The sequence below is a fragment of the Malaclemys terrapin genome, chromosome 1 (genome assembly GCF_027887155.1).
Source record: "Malaclemys terrapin pileata isolate rMalTer1 chromosome 1, rMalTer1.hap1, whole genome shotgun sequence".
Taxonomy (NCBI): domain Eukaryota; kingdom Metazoa; phylum Chordata; order Testudines; family Emydidae; genus Malaclemys; species Malaclemys terrapin.
Window position 1 is genome coordinate 292,688,110 of NC_071505.1, and position 16,431 is coordinate 292,704,540.

Below are 16,431 nucleotides of genomic sequence, written 5' to 3' on the forward strand. Positions count from 1 at the left end.
AATCTTTCTTTAAAAAAAAAAAAAGTTACTAATAAGCGGCATGCTGTTGCAAATATTCAAATTCCATTAACGTTGATGTTAATGGGATTGGATTGGTTACCAGCAAAATGTTGCCAGTAACCAAAAGTTGCTAGTATCAGGATTGCTATTAAGCATGATATACTGTATTAAGAATGTCTTTTGGTCCACTCTCCTCCCGGATTTTTTTCTGCTTAGCAACTTGCTTCTAAACAGTCAAATTAAACAAAGCACAGTTAGGGCTAACATGCATTAACTGAACATTTGGGGCCAGATTGTGCCCCATCCTGTGTGCTGGCACAAGGGAGTAAAGGGGCATTAAGGGATCCCCTGGCACTTTGAGAGTAACAAGCTTTGCAGAGCTACCATCTCCCCTTCTTGAGCAAATGTGTGAAAAGGGCAGGGACCACGCAGAGCCTTCTCTCTCTTCTACCACTCCCCAGTGCACTGGCAGTGTAACTATGCTGGCACATTGGAGAACACATGAGGTGACTGGTATAGACCTGATGCCATTTACTCCCTCCCCAGATCAGTGGGGAGAGTGGGGAAAAAGATTGTGATGGCTAATTAGTCTCTCCCTCCTGGGCTGTTCCAGGGGCAGCAAAACAACACAGTGCCCCTTATGCTGGTCAGATTACAAACTGCTCAATCTAGTCCATAATTACTGAAATAAAATGATTCATGTTGATTTCAGTGCATGGATATCCCAATGTATGAATGGTTCGTAAGTATATGAGGATATACTGTTAATGCGTTGTATAATATATCCCCACTCCTTTCAAACATCTTTATTTCTCAGACACATCTTTCAAATTTGTCAAAGCATATATTCTTAATTGAGCACTGTATATATGACAATTTTCAGCTTTTAAAACACCTTTTTTGAGTTAGTCAAGTACAAAATATAGATGAACCGTTTTCTTTAGTTTTGAAAATAATATGACAGCAGCCCTGTTTTCTGCCTCAGTCCATAGAAAAACATCAAAGCTGTGCCAATCAGCAGAGCTTATGAACAAGATTTCACTCAGATTCACACTTGCTGTTCAGAGATCCTCTGGGCAGCCAGCAAGCTGTCAAAAATCCTGTCAGTTCTATGCTGCTGAGGAAAGTCCTGAGCAGCAGCAGAGTTACTCATGCAGAAGACACCACAGAAATGGAGGCTGTGGGACGTATAGAGTATTGAAAACCATTTTCCTACCCCCCCCCTCCTTGGAACAGCCTACAAGGTGGGAGGGGGTAGAGTAGCTGAGGCTTTGCCCCTCTCTCAGGCTTTGTCTTTGTAGGGAAGTTTTATGGGTTATACAGGTATAACCCCCAGCATAGATACTCTGCTCTGGACTATGAGGGAACTTCTCCACTGCAGCTGGGGTGTGATTCCCAGCACAGGTAGACAGACTTGTGCTAACTCTGCCTCAGCTAGTGTGCTAAAAATTGCAGTGCAGGCACTGCAGCATGGGCAGCAGCTAGGGTTAACCACCCAGGCTTGGACTAGGGCTTCGGCAGGCTTGGACTCAGGCAGCTAGCCCAAGCCGCTGCCAGTGTGGCAACATCCACACTATTTAGTGTGCTAGCTCAGGCAGAGCTAGCACAGGTCTGTCTACCTGCACTCACGCTCACACTCCAGCTGCAGTGTCGTAGCCAGAGTAGCTTTCTCTTGTTTGGCGTACACCCCTTCCTACGCAACATAAGCAAAACCGACAAAGGCACTCTTCCACCAAAATAAGGGGTGCCACCAGTATAAATGTATTTGTTTTAAATTCACACTTCCATTGTACCAAAAAGCCTTCCTGTGTGGACACTGCCTTAGTAGTGAGAAAGCAGAAGAGAAGACAAAAAGCCGCTTCTCTCTTCCAGCAGCTAGATGGGGGTGGAGCTTCACATTTAGCAGACACTTGTAAGCCAGAGGCTGCAATGAAAGATGGAACTCTCTCTAGCTAGGGGCAGCACCACAGTAGAATTCCCTTCCTGCCACTCCTGCTACAGCAGGCTGGCTTCTCGGGGGAGTATTGACCCTGAACCTTGCAGGTGCCCCCTGTTTACACATATGCCCCTTGTTCTATCTCCTTTTTGTCAGTAGGTGTAATCCTCTGACTATAGGAGTCTGGTAAGGTTTTGCTTGAAGTCTTGGCAATAGCATCACTACTGCAAGGCTTGATTGATTAGATTATAACAGATTTAATAAAAGCATAATTCAGTAGCCCTGGGGCTCATTTCCTCTGTTCCTAAAATCTCACATTCAGGGTTTCAGCCAGCCGTCTGCAGGAGTCAAGAAGGTATTATTTTTTCCCCCAGTATATTCTGGCTTGGTGTTTTTGTTTGTTTGTTTTAATCTCCTTTGAAGCATCAGGCATGGCCACAACTGGAGATAGGACATTGGATGTGGAGGGCCAGGACTCTGAAGTGTCACTGAGCATTTTCTCTCTCTCAGGTGCTTGGCTGGCTGGTTCTTACTAACATTCTGAGAGTCTAACGCATAGACGCTGACTCCGTAGGTGCTCCGGGATTCAAGCACCCACAGAAAAAAATAGTGGGTGCTTAATAACCAGGAGTCAGAGCTTGAGTGTGGAATGTGATGAGTTCTGTGCTGTTAACAACTTCTGCCCTTGGCAGGCAGTTTGTTTATAAACAAAGGCAGGGTGATTAAGATAACAAAAGGCTTGTCATTAAATTAAGGATCCTTTGATGATCCTGAAAGCATTCCCAGGCACTCCTTTAAAAGATAGGAAACAAAGGGTAGAAATAAATGGTCCATTTTCAGAATGGAAAGAAGTAAATCGTGGTGTCCCCCCCGAGGGGCTTTTGCTGGTCTGGGATCAGTGCTGTTCAACATATTTATAAATGATCTGCAAAAAGGGGTAAACAATGAGGTGGCAAAGTTTGCAGATGATACAAAATTATTCAAGATAATTAAGTCCAAAACAGACTGCAAAGAGTTACAAGGGGTCTCACAAAACTGGTATTTTTTTGTAACAAATTTGTTAACAAAATGGCAGATGAAATTCAATGTTAAATGCAAAGTAATGCACATGGCAAAATAGAAACCCAATGTGACGGTTTGGATCACAGAAACCCTCTTGGGAGCTGCCACCTGATGTGCCAAGACTACGTCTATCCCTGTTTCCCTGCCAGCTCAGGACTCCAGCACCCTGTCTTGCTGAGCCAGACACTCCCGTCTGCTGCAACAAAGACCCAATGGTCTGAATTACTTGCCTCAAAGCTGCAGGTTTACCTGAAAACAGCTCACAGAAGTGTGCTTGTCTTTAGCACTCAGATGCCAAACTCCCAATGGGGTCTAAACCCAAATAAATCCATTTTACCCTGTATAAAGCTTATGCAGGGTAAACTCATAAATTGTTCACCTTCTATAACACTGATAGAGAGATATGCATCGTTGTTTGCTCCCCCAGGTATTAATACATACTCTGAGTTAATTAATAAGTAAAAAGTGATTTTATTAAATACAGAAAGTAGGATTGAAGTGGTTCTAAGTAGTAACAGACAGAACAAAGTAAGTCACCAAGCAAAATAAAATAAAACGTGCAAATCTATGTTTAATCAAACACTGAATACAGATAAGATCCTCACCAGTTCCAGAATGCTCCCTTTTACAGACTAATCTCCTTTTAGCCTGGGTTCAGCAATCACTCACACCCCTTTGTTCCGGTTTCTTCCAAGTATCCTGGGGGGTGAGGAGGCTCTCTCTTTAGCCAGCTGAAGACAAAATGGAGGGGTCTCCCACAGGTTTAAATAGACTTTCTCTTGTGGGTTAGGGTTACCATATTTAAAAAATAAAAAAAGAGGACACTCCACGGGGTGCTGGCCCCGCCCCTTTCCCACCCCCGCCCCAACTCTGCCCCTTCCCCGCCCATTCCCTAAAGTCCCCGCCCTGACTCCCCCTCCTAGCCACGCGAAAAGGGCTGCCCAAGCGCTACCGGCTTCACGGTTTGCCGGGCAGCCTCCAGACCCTGTGCCCCCAGCCGGCGCTTCCCCAGCACAGCTGGAGCCCGGGAGGGGAAGCGCCCAGCCGGGGGCGCAGGGTCTGGAGGCTGCCCGGCAAACCCGTGAAGCCGGTAGCGCTCGGGCTTCGGGCAGCCCCTATGCCTCCGTCCCTGCGCCCCGAGCCAGGCACTTCCCCTCCCGGGCTCCAGCTGCTCTGCTCCTCCCCTGACTCTTCAGCTCTGTTTAAGAGCCAAGCTGCCCGAGCCAGCGCTACGGGCTTCGGGCAGCCCCCTTGCCTCCGGACCCTGCGCCGCCGGAGCAGAGCAGCTGGAGCTGGGGAGGAGAAGTGCCCGGCCAGCGGCTGGGTTCCGGAGGCAAGGGGGCTGCCCGTAGCCTGTAGCGCTGGCTCAGGCAGCTTGGCTCTTAAACAGAGCCGAAGTCTGAGTCAGGGGAGGAGCAGAGCAGCCGCGGGAGAGGAAGTGCCCGTCCAGTATTTTTCCTGGACATGTTTGGCTTTTTGGCAATTCCCCCCGGATGGGGGTTTGAGTGCCGAAAAGCCGGACATGTCTGGGAAAAACCGGACGTATGGTAACCCTATTGTGGGTGGAGAGCCCCCCTCCTCACTCCTATGCAAAGTGCAGCTCCAAGATGGAGATCTGGAGTCACCTGGGCAAGTCACATGTCCATGCATGACTCACAGTCTTTACAGGCAGAAGCCATTATCCACATGGTATCTTGTATGTCTCCAGGAAGACTTTTTATGTGGATTGGAGCATTCCAAGATGCGTTGTTCCCCAAGTGCTTCCTGATCGGGTACTTAACCTGGCGAATTCCTTCCTAAAGAAGCTGACCAAATGCCTCACAAAGCTTACTTAGAAACCAAGCAAGTACACAGCCCATATTCTTAACCTCAAGTAGAAAATGATATATGTGTACAAATAGGATGAATAGATATGGTAGACCATAACCTTTACAGAAATATGTTACATGGCCCAGGCAGCACAAAACATATTCCAGTTATGTCATATTCCCATAAAGCATTATGAGGTACAGCGTCACACCCAACACTACATACAAAATGATGTTGCCTATATCAAGAAAGAGATCTTGGAGTCATTTGCTGTACTCTGGAAGCACTGTGTTTCCAGAGTACTGCCAAGTCATAAGAATCCTCCTCACTGTGCCTGTATCATTCTGAACTGTGAAATGCTCATTCTCCTGCTTCAGAAGACATAAAAATTATCTCCAGTCATCAATGGGACAGGCACAACTGAATAATGTAGCTGTCCTTAATGTGCATCTCAATAATACCAGAGAACCTAGATGTAAATAAGATTGCTGACAGTTTCATCCAGAAAGCTACAGTGAGACATAATGTCTTTAAACTGGGACGTTGGTGAAGACGGCTTGTAGGTGATTGCAATCATCTTAATATACTGTAATTCATGATAATGTAATTATGTAGTTCATAATAATTGAATCATTATTCAAATAGTAAAGATACCAATGATAGACACATTCAATAACTAGAATATGAAAGAAATGTATAAATATGCTGAAAATAGCCTCCCCCCAAAACTGGCAGAGTGCTCACACACACACACTCTTCAAAAGCACCCACGGGCAAAAACAAAAGTCAGCGCCTGTGGTCTAACGGATCATCATATGCAAGGTCAGGAAGGAATTTTCCCCAGGTCAGACTGGCAGTGACGTTGGGGGTTTTCGCCTTCCCCTGCAGAGTGTGGGTGAGAGTCACTTGACAGGATTATTGGGGTATATCTCATTTAATCATTTCCCTGACATAAAAGGGGTCTCAAGCAGTGATGCACCTCAATCCCTCCTATTCTTGGCCTGTGGCCCATAATAGTCTAATGATCCTCTTGTCTAATTTGGGTTTAGTGTGTGGGTGCTGGGTAATGTTGTTGGCCTGTGAATATACAGGAGGTCAGACTTGGTGATCTGCTGGTACCTTCTGGCCTTAAACTTTAATGAGGTACTTTTGATTGCACAAAATGTGCAGATCATATTGATAAACAGATGGAAAGTATTTATAGAGACAGTGTCTACTGGGGGGGGGGGGGGGGTTTAAGTGATAACTTTAAAAATCTCCTGGAATGTGGAGATGGAAGTGTGATTTGGAGATGGAAGTGTGATGATATCCCTTTATGAATGTAATGCATAGAAAGTGTATGAATATTAATGAAAATGTGACTTTTACAAGAGAATACACTTTCAACTTTACCACTTCATTGAACTGTTCAAATATTGATTCTTGCTGCAAACAATAAAAAGTTGTTACTTAAATGTGCTTTTCATGCTGATTCTTTTTTAAATTAGGGAAAGAAAATAAGATTGATTTTTTTTTTTTTTTTTTTTTTTTGAGGCCTGTTATAGGTCCTGCTTTACCACCTGGTTTTAGGAAACCTACACAGTATAGCGAGGATAACAGCTGTTCCATAGGATCTTCTGTTTCTTCAGAATTCCATACCCAGGTTTGTAAAAACTGAAATGGTACAGATCTATCTTGTATTTATAGTGCATTGGCATCTGAAGGATTTTAACAAACTGATAGCCTGATCCAAAGCCCATAGAAATAACTTTTTAATACAGTAGATCTTGTTTTAGACCGTAAACTCTATAGGGCAGGGATTTGTCATGCTCTGTAGGTGAAAAGTGTCTGGCTCATTTTGGATGCCACTGCAGTATAAATAATCAGTGCTAATGAAGTAGTTTCTGAACTGTAATTGCAGAATCCTGTCTGAAAGGGGTCATGCAGCAGAGAAGTAAGTTTCTCTGCTCACCTTTTCATTTATATTGTGCTTGAGCATGCTAGGCACTTCAAGGAATTTAAAAAAGAAAATATCTGCCCTGTAGAGCTTACAATCTAAGTTTAATTATCTAACAAGTGAGTTGGGAACAAACATGAAGAGGGGGAGTTGTTGACGAGCAGGAGGATAGAAGTAAGGAGCTGGACAAAGCAGAGGAAATGTGAGGTCTGGGGAAAAGGAGGGGTGGAGGTGCAAGCAGCAGGTGTTAAAGTAAGTGTGGCAAACTTCTTATTCTTTGCCACTCAGGGTATGTCTTCGCTACCCGCTGGCTCGGCAGGTAGTCATTGATCTATTGGGGATTGATTTATCACGTCTTGTCTAGATGTGATAAATTGATCCCCAATCGTGCTCCCCGTCGACTCCGGAACTCCACCAGACCAAGAGGCAGTAGCGGAGTCGATGGGGGAGTCGCAGCCGTTGATCCCGCGCCGTGAGGACCTGAGGTAAATCGATCTAAGATACTTCGACTTCAGCTACGCTATTCACGTAGCTGAAGTTGCGTATCTTAGATCGATTCCCCCCTCCTAGTGTAGAGCAGCCCAAAGTCTGCTCTTTCTTGGTTTTGCTGGAGGATGGGTATTGTAGACTAAATTAAATAAAATCAGGCCTGTGGACTTGTAGTCAAAGTGTCCCCTCACTTTCTCCCACTGTGATAGCCTCTCCCCTAGAGCTTCCCTTCCCAGGACCTAAAATGCCAACAAATCCCAAATAGACGGTATTCACTTCCCTGTCTCTGGGAAAGAGACAGTCAGATGGTCAGCATGTCTTGATGGACTCTAAAGTACATTCGTGGAAGCCTGAGACAATACCCATCAACAGTGGAGTAGTGAGGGATAAAGTGAATTCCCAACCACCCCATACCTGGGAACTTCACTCTTGCACCAGGAACAGAGGCAGGAATTTGGGGGTGCTTCCCAAACTACCATCTATCCCTGCACTCCTGTGGTGGTTGGAGAGAAATCCTGAAAGTTGTTTAGTGCTGGGCTCAGAAGATTCTTATACTAGATATAAAGAGCTGTAAGACTAGTTAGTATGCGATGTCACACTGGTTTTGAAGGAGCAGGGGTGCTGAATATTTAACAATGACAGTTTCTCCATTTTGTATTGAACTTAAACCCCAGAGTTTTAAAGAGCATGTCTAAAAATCTCATATCTTCTCAGTTGCTCCTCTTTTGTGATATGACAGTGGTTCTTCAATTGCTGTAGTCTTGGAGGGTAGATGAGGCCTGAATTGTATGTTTAAAATATACACACACCCCTTTACATGCTTCCTTTGTCCATCATAAAGTAGTAAAAATTGGACACAGCACTCCCACCTCCTCTGTTGTATGTTATCTTCAATTACGGGTCAGATCATGGTGTGCTTTAGGATGGGAAATGGTCATTTTTCTTCCCATTTATTCTCCTCCCTAGTTAAGGTTTCTTTCAAAATTGTGCTCATTATTCCTTCCCATTGCCCTTCGTGTCTTTCCTCTTTCACTACTGAGTGCCCAGCTCCTGCTGGGATGTAACTTGCAGGGAACTCTGCTCCAAGGTAATAGATATTGGTAGGGAAAGTGTAAGATATGACAGAATTGGTGCCAGATGTTTAGTGTCATAACTAGGGCTGTCAACCGATTAAAAAAATTAATTGCTATTAATGGCACTGTTACCATTTATTTAAATACTTTTGGATGTTTTCTACATTTTCAAATATATTGATTTCAATTACAACACAGAATACAAAGTATACCATGCTCATGTTATTTTTGATTACAAAATATTTGCACTGTAAAAAACAAGAAATGGTATTTTAATTCACCTAATACAAATAATGTAGTGCAGTCGCTTTATCAGGAAAGTTGAACTTACAAATGTAGAATTATATACAAAAAATAACTGCATTCAAAAATAAAACAATGTAAAACTTTAGAACCTAGAAGTCCACTCAGTCCTCCTTCAGCCAATCGCTCAGAGGATCAAGATTGTTTACAATTTGCAGGAGATAATGCTGCTCATGTCTTGTTTACAATGTCACCTGAAAGTGAGAACAGGCATTTGTATGGCATGTTGTAGCCAGCGTTGCAAGATATTCACATGCCAGAAGCGCTAAAGATTCATATGTCCTTTCATGCTTCAACCAGCAAACCAGAAGACATGCGTCCATGCTGATGACAGGTTCTGCTCAATAACTATCAAAAGCAGTGCAGACTGACATGTTCATTTTCATCATCTGAGTCGGATTCCACCAGCAGAAGGTGGATTTTTTTTTAATTTTTTTTTTTTTGGTGGTTTGGATTCTGTAGTTTCCGCATCAGAGTGTTGCTCCTTTAAGGCATCTGAAAGCATGCTCCCAAAAACTGAGAGGGACAAGGTGTGAAGGCACTTCAGATTCTTAAACCTTGGGTCGAGTGCTGTAGCTATTTTTAGAAATCTCACATTGGTACCTCCTTTGCGTTTTGTCAGATCTGCTGTGAAAGTATTTTTAAAAACAAAAATGTGCTGGGTCATCAGCCAACCCTGCTATAACATGAAATATATGGCAGAATGTGGGTAAAACAGAACAGGAGACGTACAATCATAGGTGAAAGTAAGCCGGTATGCCGTGCCGGACTGGACCGGCTTCTCTGGCGGTGATTTAAAGGTCCCGGAGCTCCGGCCCCTGCGGGGAGCCCCAGGCCCTTTAAAGCACCACCCAAGCCCCGCTGCCAGAGCTCCAGCGGCGCTTTAAAGGTCCCGGCGCTCCCTGCAGCAGCCGGAGCCTTTGGCCCTTTAAAATAGCTGCCGGAGCCCTGCCACCGCTACCTCAGCCTCTGCTGCTGGTAGCTCAGGGGTGATTTAAAGGCCCTGGGACTCCCAACCACAGCCCCAGGGCCTTTAAATCTTGAAAGGCCCTGCCTCTTCCAGTTAAGGCCACGCCCCGCTCAGGACTCCGGCGTACCGGTAAGTCCTTTAAGTTACTTTCACCCCTGCATACAAGTCTCCCCCAAGGAGTTCAGTCACAAGTTTAATGCATTATTTTTTTAAACGAGCGTCGTCAGCATGGAAGCATGTCCTCTGGAATGGTGGCCGAAGCATGAAGGGGCATATGAATTTTTAACATATCTGGCATGTAAATACCTTGCAGTGCCGGCTACAAAAGTGAGAACAAGCATTCACACTTACAGGTGACATTGTATATAATAAGCAGGCAGCATTATGTCCTGTAAATGTAAACAAACTTGTCTTAGCGATTGGCTGAACAAGAAGTAGGACTGAGTGAGCTTGTAGGCTCTAAAGTTTTACATTGCTCTCAAAAATAAAACAATTATGTAACAAACAAACAAAAATCTACATTTGTAAGTTGCACTTTCACACTAGAGAGATTGCACTACAGTACTTGTATGAGGTGAATTGAAAAAATCTCGTTTAATTTTAGAGTGCAAATATTAGTAATCAAAAATATAAAGTGAACACTTTGTATTCTGTGTTGTAATAGAAATCAATATTTGAAAGTGTAAAAAATCAAAAATATTTAATAAATTTCACTTGGTATTCTATTGCTTAACAGTGTGATTAATTGCAATTAATTTTTTTAAAGGCATTAAATTTTTTTGAGTTAATCATGAGTTCACCGCCACACTTCACATGAATCAACTGATTCAGCTTCCAACCTTTTATACCAAACCTCATTGAGACAACAGGGAGGCTATATTATACATGCTAGACCTCAGAAGAGCCCTAGCCTTCTACCTGGATAGGACGAAGGTTTTCAGGATATCTTCTAGACTTTTCCTTGCTGTTGCGGAGAGATCCAAGGGCTCAGTCCAGAGACTCTCCACGTGGGTGTCAAACTGGATTAGACAGTGTTATCAACCTTGTAATATGACCCCTCCAGATACTATTCGCATGCCCTCCACAAGGTCGATCTCCTCACCCATCACCTTCGTCAAGAACATCCTATCTCCGAAATCTGTAGAGAAGCAACATGGGCATCAGTCCACACTTCCACAGAACACTACGCGATCACTGGAGACTCCACCTCCTATGCCATCTTCAGCGCCATAGTAGAGTCATCTGTAACTGACCCGACTCCGAAGTCCCAACCCGCCAATAAGGATAGTGCTCGGGAGTTACCTGCAGTGGAGCACCCATACAGACGCTAATCAGAGAAATTACTCATTTTGTGCAGTAATTATGGTTCTTCAAGATGTGTTCCCCATGGGTGCTCCGCAAACCACCTTCCTTCCCTGTACTCCAGGGTTCTTGTCTGGGACTCTGCAGTAGAGAAGGGGTTAGCCTGCATCTGCTGTCTAATCAACACTACTACTGAAGTTCTCCAATCAGCAGTGCAGGGAGGCAAGCACACCTGCAGTGGAGCAGCCATAGTGACACATCTCGAAGAACCATCCTTACTGCACAAGGTGAGTAACTTTTTACACTGAAGTCTGGTGGTGGGTTTTTTCCCTCTCCACTCTTTTCTGCCACTTTCTCATCTACTGTTTGGAAGCCCACCTGTCAACTTAAACTCAGCATGCCAAAACCATCTCACCCCCAAAATAAATCCCTCCTCTTCCTTTCTCCATCATATTAGATAATTCCACAGTTGTCAGTTTTGTGGTCCCACAGCCTTATTGTCATCCTACTCTCTTGCCTTCCTCTAACGTTCAGGGTGTGTCTAAAGCCTGCCACATCTTGCTTTACAAAATATAGATTTCTTACTGACTGGGGGGAGGGGGGGTGGGAAGAGAGAGGGAGACACCCTTGTCCATTGGGATGGTTCTCAGGGTACCTAGGACTATTGATCATGTTGTTACCCCCTGCCTCTTGCAAGTAGCCGCCTTGCCCACAGTGGCTCTGGTACTTCCCTACCACCACCAGCTTGTTTGCCACTCAAGCTTGCTCCTCTGGGCTGTGCCAGCCCTGTTGTTGCCTTGTAGGTTACCAATAGATGCCACCACTCTCCTCTGCCACTTGAATGCATCTATCCCACTTAACAGGCCCCACCTTTACATCAAAGGCAAACTCCTTATTCTCATTTTCAAGGCTTTGCACAACTCTGCCACTTCCTACAGCTCATCACTATGCACTTGGCAGTCTCTTTCACAGAACTTGTGTCCTTCCATTTCCACCTAGCTTAGTTCTTCTCTTAGATGGACTTTTACGCCATCTCCCATTCAGCACTCTACACCTGGAATGTCTCCTTTTATTCTGTACTCCATCCAGCCTTCTTCAGTTCTAACTTTCCCAACAATCCTTCAAATATAAAATTCCATTTTAAACAACGTTGAAAGGAAATTAAAAAACACACACACCCCACACACACAAACGAAACCTTATCTAGGAACTAGCACAGCATGTGCTGTACCAGTGAAGCAATTCCATAACTATATTCTGTTTATTCCTTCCTTCTTTCCACCCCCACCCTTTCCTGTTCTCCTCCTCCCAACATCCAGTCTTACTATGATCAGTTTAGATTCTAAGCTCTTTTCTTGTTATGGCAATACATTCAGAATGTTGATGGCAGTAATGGAGGATATATTGGTGCCCATGATATCAGTTGTACATGTACACTTCACTTGTTTCTGATGTTAATCATTTATCACTGGAGCTACAGGAGAGTGAGCAGAATATCAAAAGATATCATCTTGATAAGTATTCTACACATCTTAAACAAAAGAAAGTGCATTATTAATGTCTCTCTGGCAAGAATTCTATTGACTGATGACACTTTCAGAAGTGTCGAGATTAGAAATAATTTGGTTTCTGTTAAGGGCAATGGGAGTTAGAGCTGGGACTGGACAGCTTTTAAATGCTTGGATATACAAGTAATGTGTATTTATAATACACCTGTTTCTTAATATGAATTGAAAGAAATTATTGGTCATGGGCCTGTTTGAGAAGACAGTTGGGTTTATAGCTAAGAATATTTCTATAGTGACCTATTATGGTTGATAATGTCTTATTTTATTTTTGGAAGGCAACAGATAGTAGTGAGGAAGATGATGCTGTCATAGGTCCAATGCCCGCAAAAGGACCAGTAGAATCCAGTGTAACTAGAGACTTTGAACGCAGAGCTCAGCAAATGAAAGAAAAACTTACTTCTTCAGATGATGTAAGTTATTAATTTTGACTGTGTATGTTTTCTTGGCCTAAAAAGATGTGAATTTTAGCAAGCTCAGCTGTATGTATTGAAGATGCTAAATGACTGTAGCACTTAATAAAATGTTATCTAGAAGAATCCACAATTTATTTATTAACATTCCCGCTATGATTTCTTTCTTAAAGGATGGGTCCAAGCAAGTTTCAAGGGAGTCTTGGATGACTGAGCTTCCACCAGAATTGAAAGGCTTTGGATTGGGCCCAAGAACTTTCAAGAGAAGAACAGATGAGAAATCAGGAGATAAGTCAATTTGGACAGATACTCCAGCCGACAGAGAGAGGAAAGCCCAAGTGAGTGTTATTCATTCATATAAACATGCAGACAGTCTATATGTTATCAGTCTTCTCAGAGTTCGCCTCTGCTATTCAGGGATAACCTAATAAAAGTGCTCTCATGTTCCCAAACACAGAAATTTCAGACCTAAAAGTAGTTATTTTCCTTCTTACATTAAACATTATATCTGTCTGCTACGGCCTGGGAAGTCTATTGTTCTGTATCAATTTAATGAAGAGCCAGTTACTGTTTCTTATCAAGCAGAACAAAAATGCCTGAGGGGCAGAGGTACAAAGGCTCTATATCTTGACCCGCTCCTCTAATATTTAAGTAAGATAAGTATAGATTTCTTTGTCACTTACTTCAAGTATGCTGCCTGCTAATAATTGCAGTCTGCTTCCATTCATCAGGAAATGCAAGAAGCAAAGAAGTCAACCAGTAAAGGTGATGAAGAAATTGTATTATCAGCGAGAGACAAGAGACTGGCTGAGCAGCTGTCTTCATACAATGCAAGTATAAGCACAAAATGCTTTTTCTTCTAGGTTTCCTTTAATTCTTAGCTCTCTTTTGGTTTCTCATTCCTAGCACTGTTGGTTTCCATGGTGATATCACTACATTCTTCTCTTCTGGGGCCCAAACCTGCAGCCATTTAAGCCATTAGAGAATTTGTCATTGACTTCAACAAGAGCAAGATTGGGCCCTCCCGCTGTTGCTGAAAAATAGTGTCAGTGTGTGTGTAGGTTTTTATATGCCTTTTCTTAGATGAGTTTCAGTTTGTGTTTTACTTAAACGATTCCTATAAACTTCCATTGCTGGGAATAGACAGTTTCAAGTCAAACAGTAAAAGACATCACTGAATTACAGGCATCCCTGGAAGAAAACAGCATTACAGGTTTAATCGAAAGGTTAAAATACAGAACCATCCAAAGGAGGCTCAATGTGCCTAAGAGATCAATACCATAATTGTCTGCCTTTCGGGCAACATTTTTACTTGAAAATATTCCTTAGTTTCTGCAAAAGCAGTTGTAGTTTTCATGGACAAATATTGGTAATTAAAAATCTGAGCCTCATAGCTTCACAATCACTTCCCTCCCCCCACCCACTGCTGTCTCACAGCGTGGGCTATTGTCTGTCCTACAGCTGCCCCTTCCTTTTCTCCCTTGTTTACAGCCATCAGCTGGAAGACAGTCAAATCTCCTAAGAGAAAACAATTAACTGAGAGAACAGCAACCTTGGTTTATATTAGAAGAATTGAGTTTATGGGGCGCACTCAATAATTTATTTGCAGTTCGTTAGGTGATGCCATCTTTTTAGATTTATAGGGCTTGCAGATCCAGAGCTATTAGTGTACAGTCTTGAATTTTCTCTATTTCCTGCTGCTTGTTCAGTTGTGGACATTACATAAATGCAGTTTTTTTAAGTTGTATTCTGTTATCTCCTCTACCAGAGAGAAACTTGCATATACTATTACTGTGCAAGGTTAGCTGATGCCTCTTAGAATGTTTTGAAAAAGGTTCTGCGTTAAAACAAGTCTTAGGTCATTTTCAAACGGCTTTTCTTCCTTTTTCCATTGATTTCCTACCAAGGACAGTTTCCTGGAAAGTGCTTTATATCTTAAAATGGTTTCTTTTCAGCATCTGCAGTGATAACTTGGCACTATCAATCCTCTGGTGTAACTATTAAAGTCAGTGGAATTACACCAGGAATGATTCTGGCCTGTGATTTAATGATTTTCCACAGCAACAGTTTGATATCACAGAAGATGGTGACTACAACTGGGGAATAAGCAGAAGGAAAAATAGAATTTAACAAAGAGCTTGTCATCATGTAGATGTCATTAAAAATACAGACAAAGATAGAAGTAGATTTGCTTATAGACCAGTTTGTGTCAGGCCTTTGCACAGGTTTGCAATGGGATGGGAGTCCAAGGAACTGCCTAGCCATAGCAGGACATACACATTTTGCTCTCAGAGGATGGTGCAGCATCCCCTGCTTGGGACTGATGTCGCTCCTGTTTAAAAATCAATGGGAGTTTTACCATTGACTTGTATGACAGCAGCATCAGGTTCTGAAAAACAGCATAAGCCCCTAATTCAGCAAAGCATCTAAGCCAGTACTTAACTTCAAGCATGTGAGTAGTCCTGTTGACTTCAGTGGACTAATCAAATGCTTAAGTGTTTGCTGAATTAAAATCAATCTTTAGTACTTTTTTCCTGTAACTTCATATTCGTTTGTCTACAGTGAGTTTCAGAGGTAAGAACCCCATTTTAAAACAGTATATAAAAGTGTTTTTTCTAATTTGAGTTACCCGGCACTCGTCTACACTGAATTTCATTTACTTTCATGTTGCCCAGTAGCTTATCTTGTCTTTCTGAAATTCCTCAACCATTCTGACTCTTGACACAGTTTAAGTCATTTTTGTTTTTGCTATATTTCACCATCATTCTGCAATATTCACCCTCCTTCTTCCCCTATTTCCAGGACTCAAAAAGATCAGAATCGCTCATGGATATGCATCATAAAAAATTAAAGAGCAAAGCAACTGAAGATAAGAAGCCTCAAGAGAGGAGGCCATTTGACCGAGACCAGGACCTCCAAGTCAATCGATTTGACGAAGTTCAAAAGAAAGCCCTGATAAAGAAATCCGGAGAGTTAAACACCAGGTTTTCACATAGCAAAGGCAATATGTTTTTATAATGGAAAGATATGAAGTTTTCTTTCAGGAGAAATCTATTAAACTTCAGCAACTTCCAAAACAAAAGTACATTTTTCTGTAAATACTTGTGTGCAAAATAAATTTCTTTATGCTTAAAAAGGAATGTTGATATGTCAATTATTTTTTTTATATGTAATATGCTATTTAGGAAATGCGCACAACAAAATTATACAATCTGTAGTGTATAAAAATCAGAAACGATATTTAGTTCAAAATTGTTGCAAGATAAGTTGGTTAACCACATTTTTAAATCAACCTAATATTTCAAAAAGGATCAATTTAAAAGTGGTTATTGGGACCCTTTGGGATTTACCCAGGTCAGTAAAGCATTCAGTCACCACCTGTCCTGCAACTGTCAAAGCACCCACAGTTATGTTGCTGTGGCTCACAGCCCAGACAGCAACAGACAGCGTACAAGCATGCAGGTCTCACCCAGCTTCTGCCACCCAGTTACTCATTGCAGAGGGACCTCCACAACCCTTCCAGCCCCAAGTTCTCCCCAGAGACATCTTTCTGCAGTGCTCAGTCCCCTTATT

At 42.7% G+C, this 16,431-nt stretch overlaps 1 protein-coding gene across 1 annotated transcript in view; it reads left to right on the forward strand.

The window, feature by feature from the left end:
- Positions 1-15,994, forward strand: part of GPALPP1 (GPALPP motifs containing 1) — a 30,636-nt gene extending 14,642 nt beyond the window's left edge. The window contains exons 4-8 of the mRNA XM_054014302.1: positions 6,341-6,449; positions 12,724-12,858; positions 13,032-13,196; positions 13,590-13,688; positions 15,661-15,994. Of these exons, the coding sequence (XP_053870277.1) occupies positions 6,341-6,449; positions 12,724-12,858; positions 13,032-13,196; positions 13,590-13,688; positions 15,661-15,876 (724 nt within the window). The 3' untranslated portion in view covers positions 15,877-15,994. The remainder of the gene's footprint in view (positions 1-6,340; positions 6,450-12,723; positions 12,859-13,031; positions 13,197-13,589; positions 13,689-15,660) is intronic.
- The last annotated feature ends 437 nt before the right edge of the window (positions 15,995-16,431 follow it).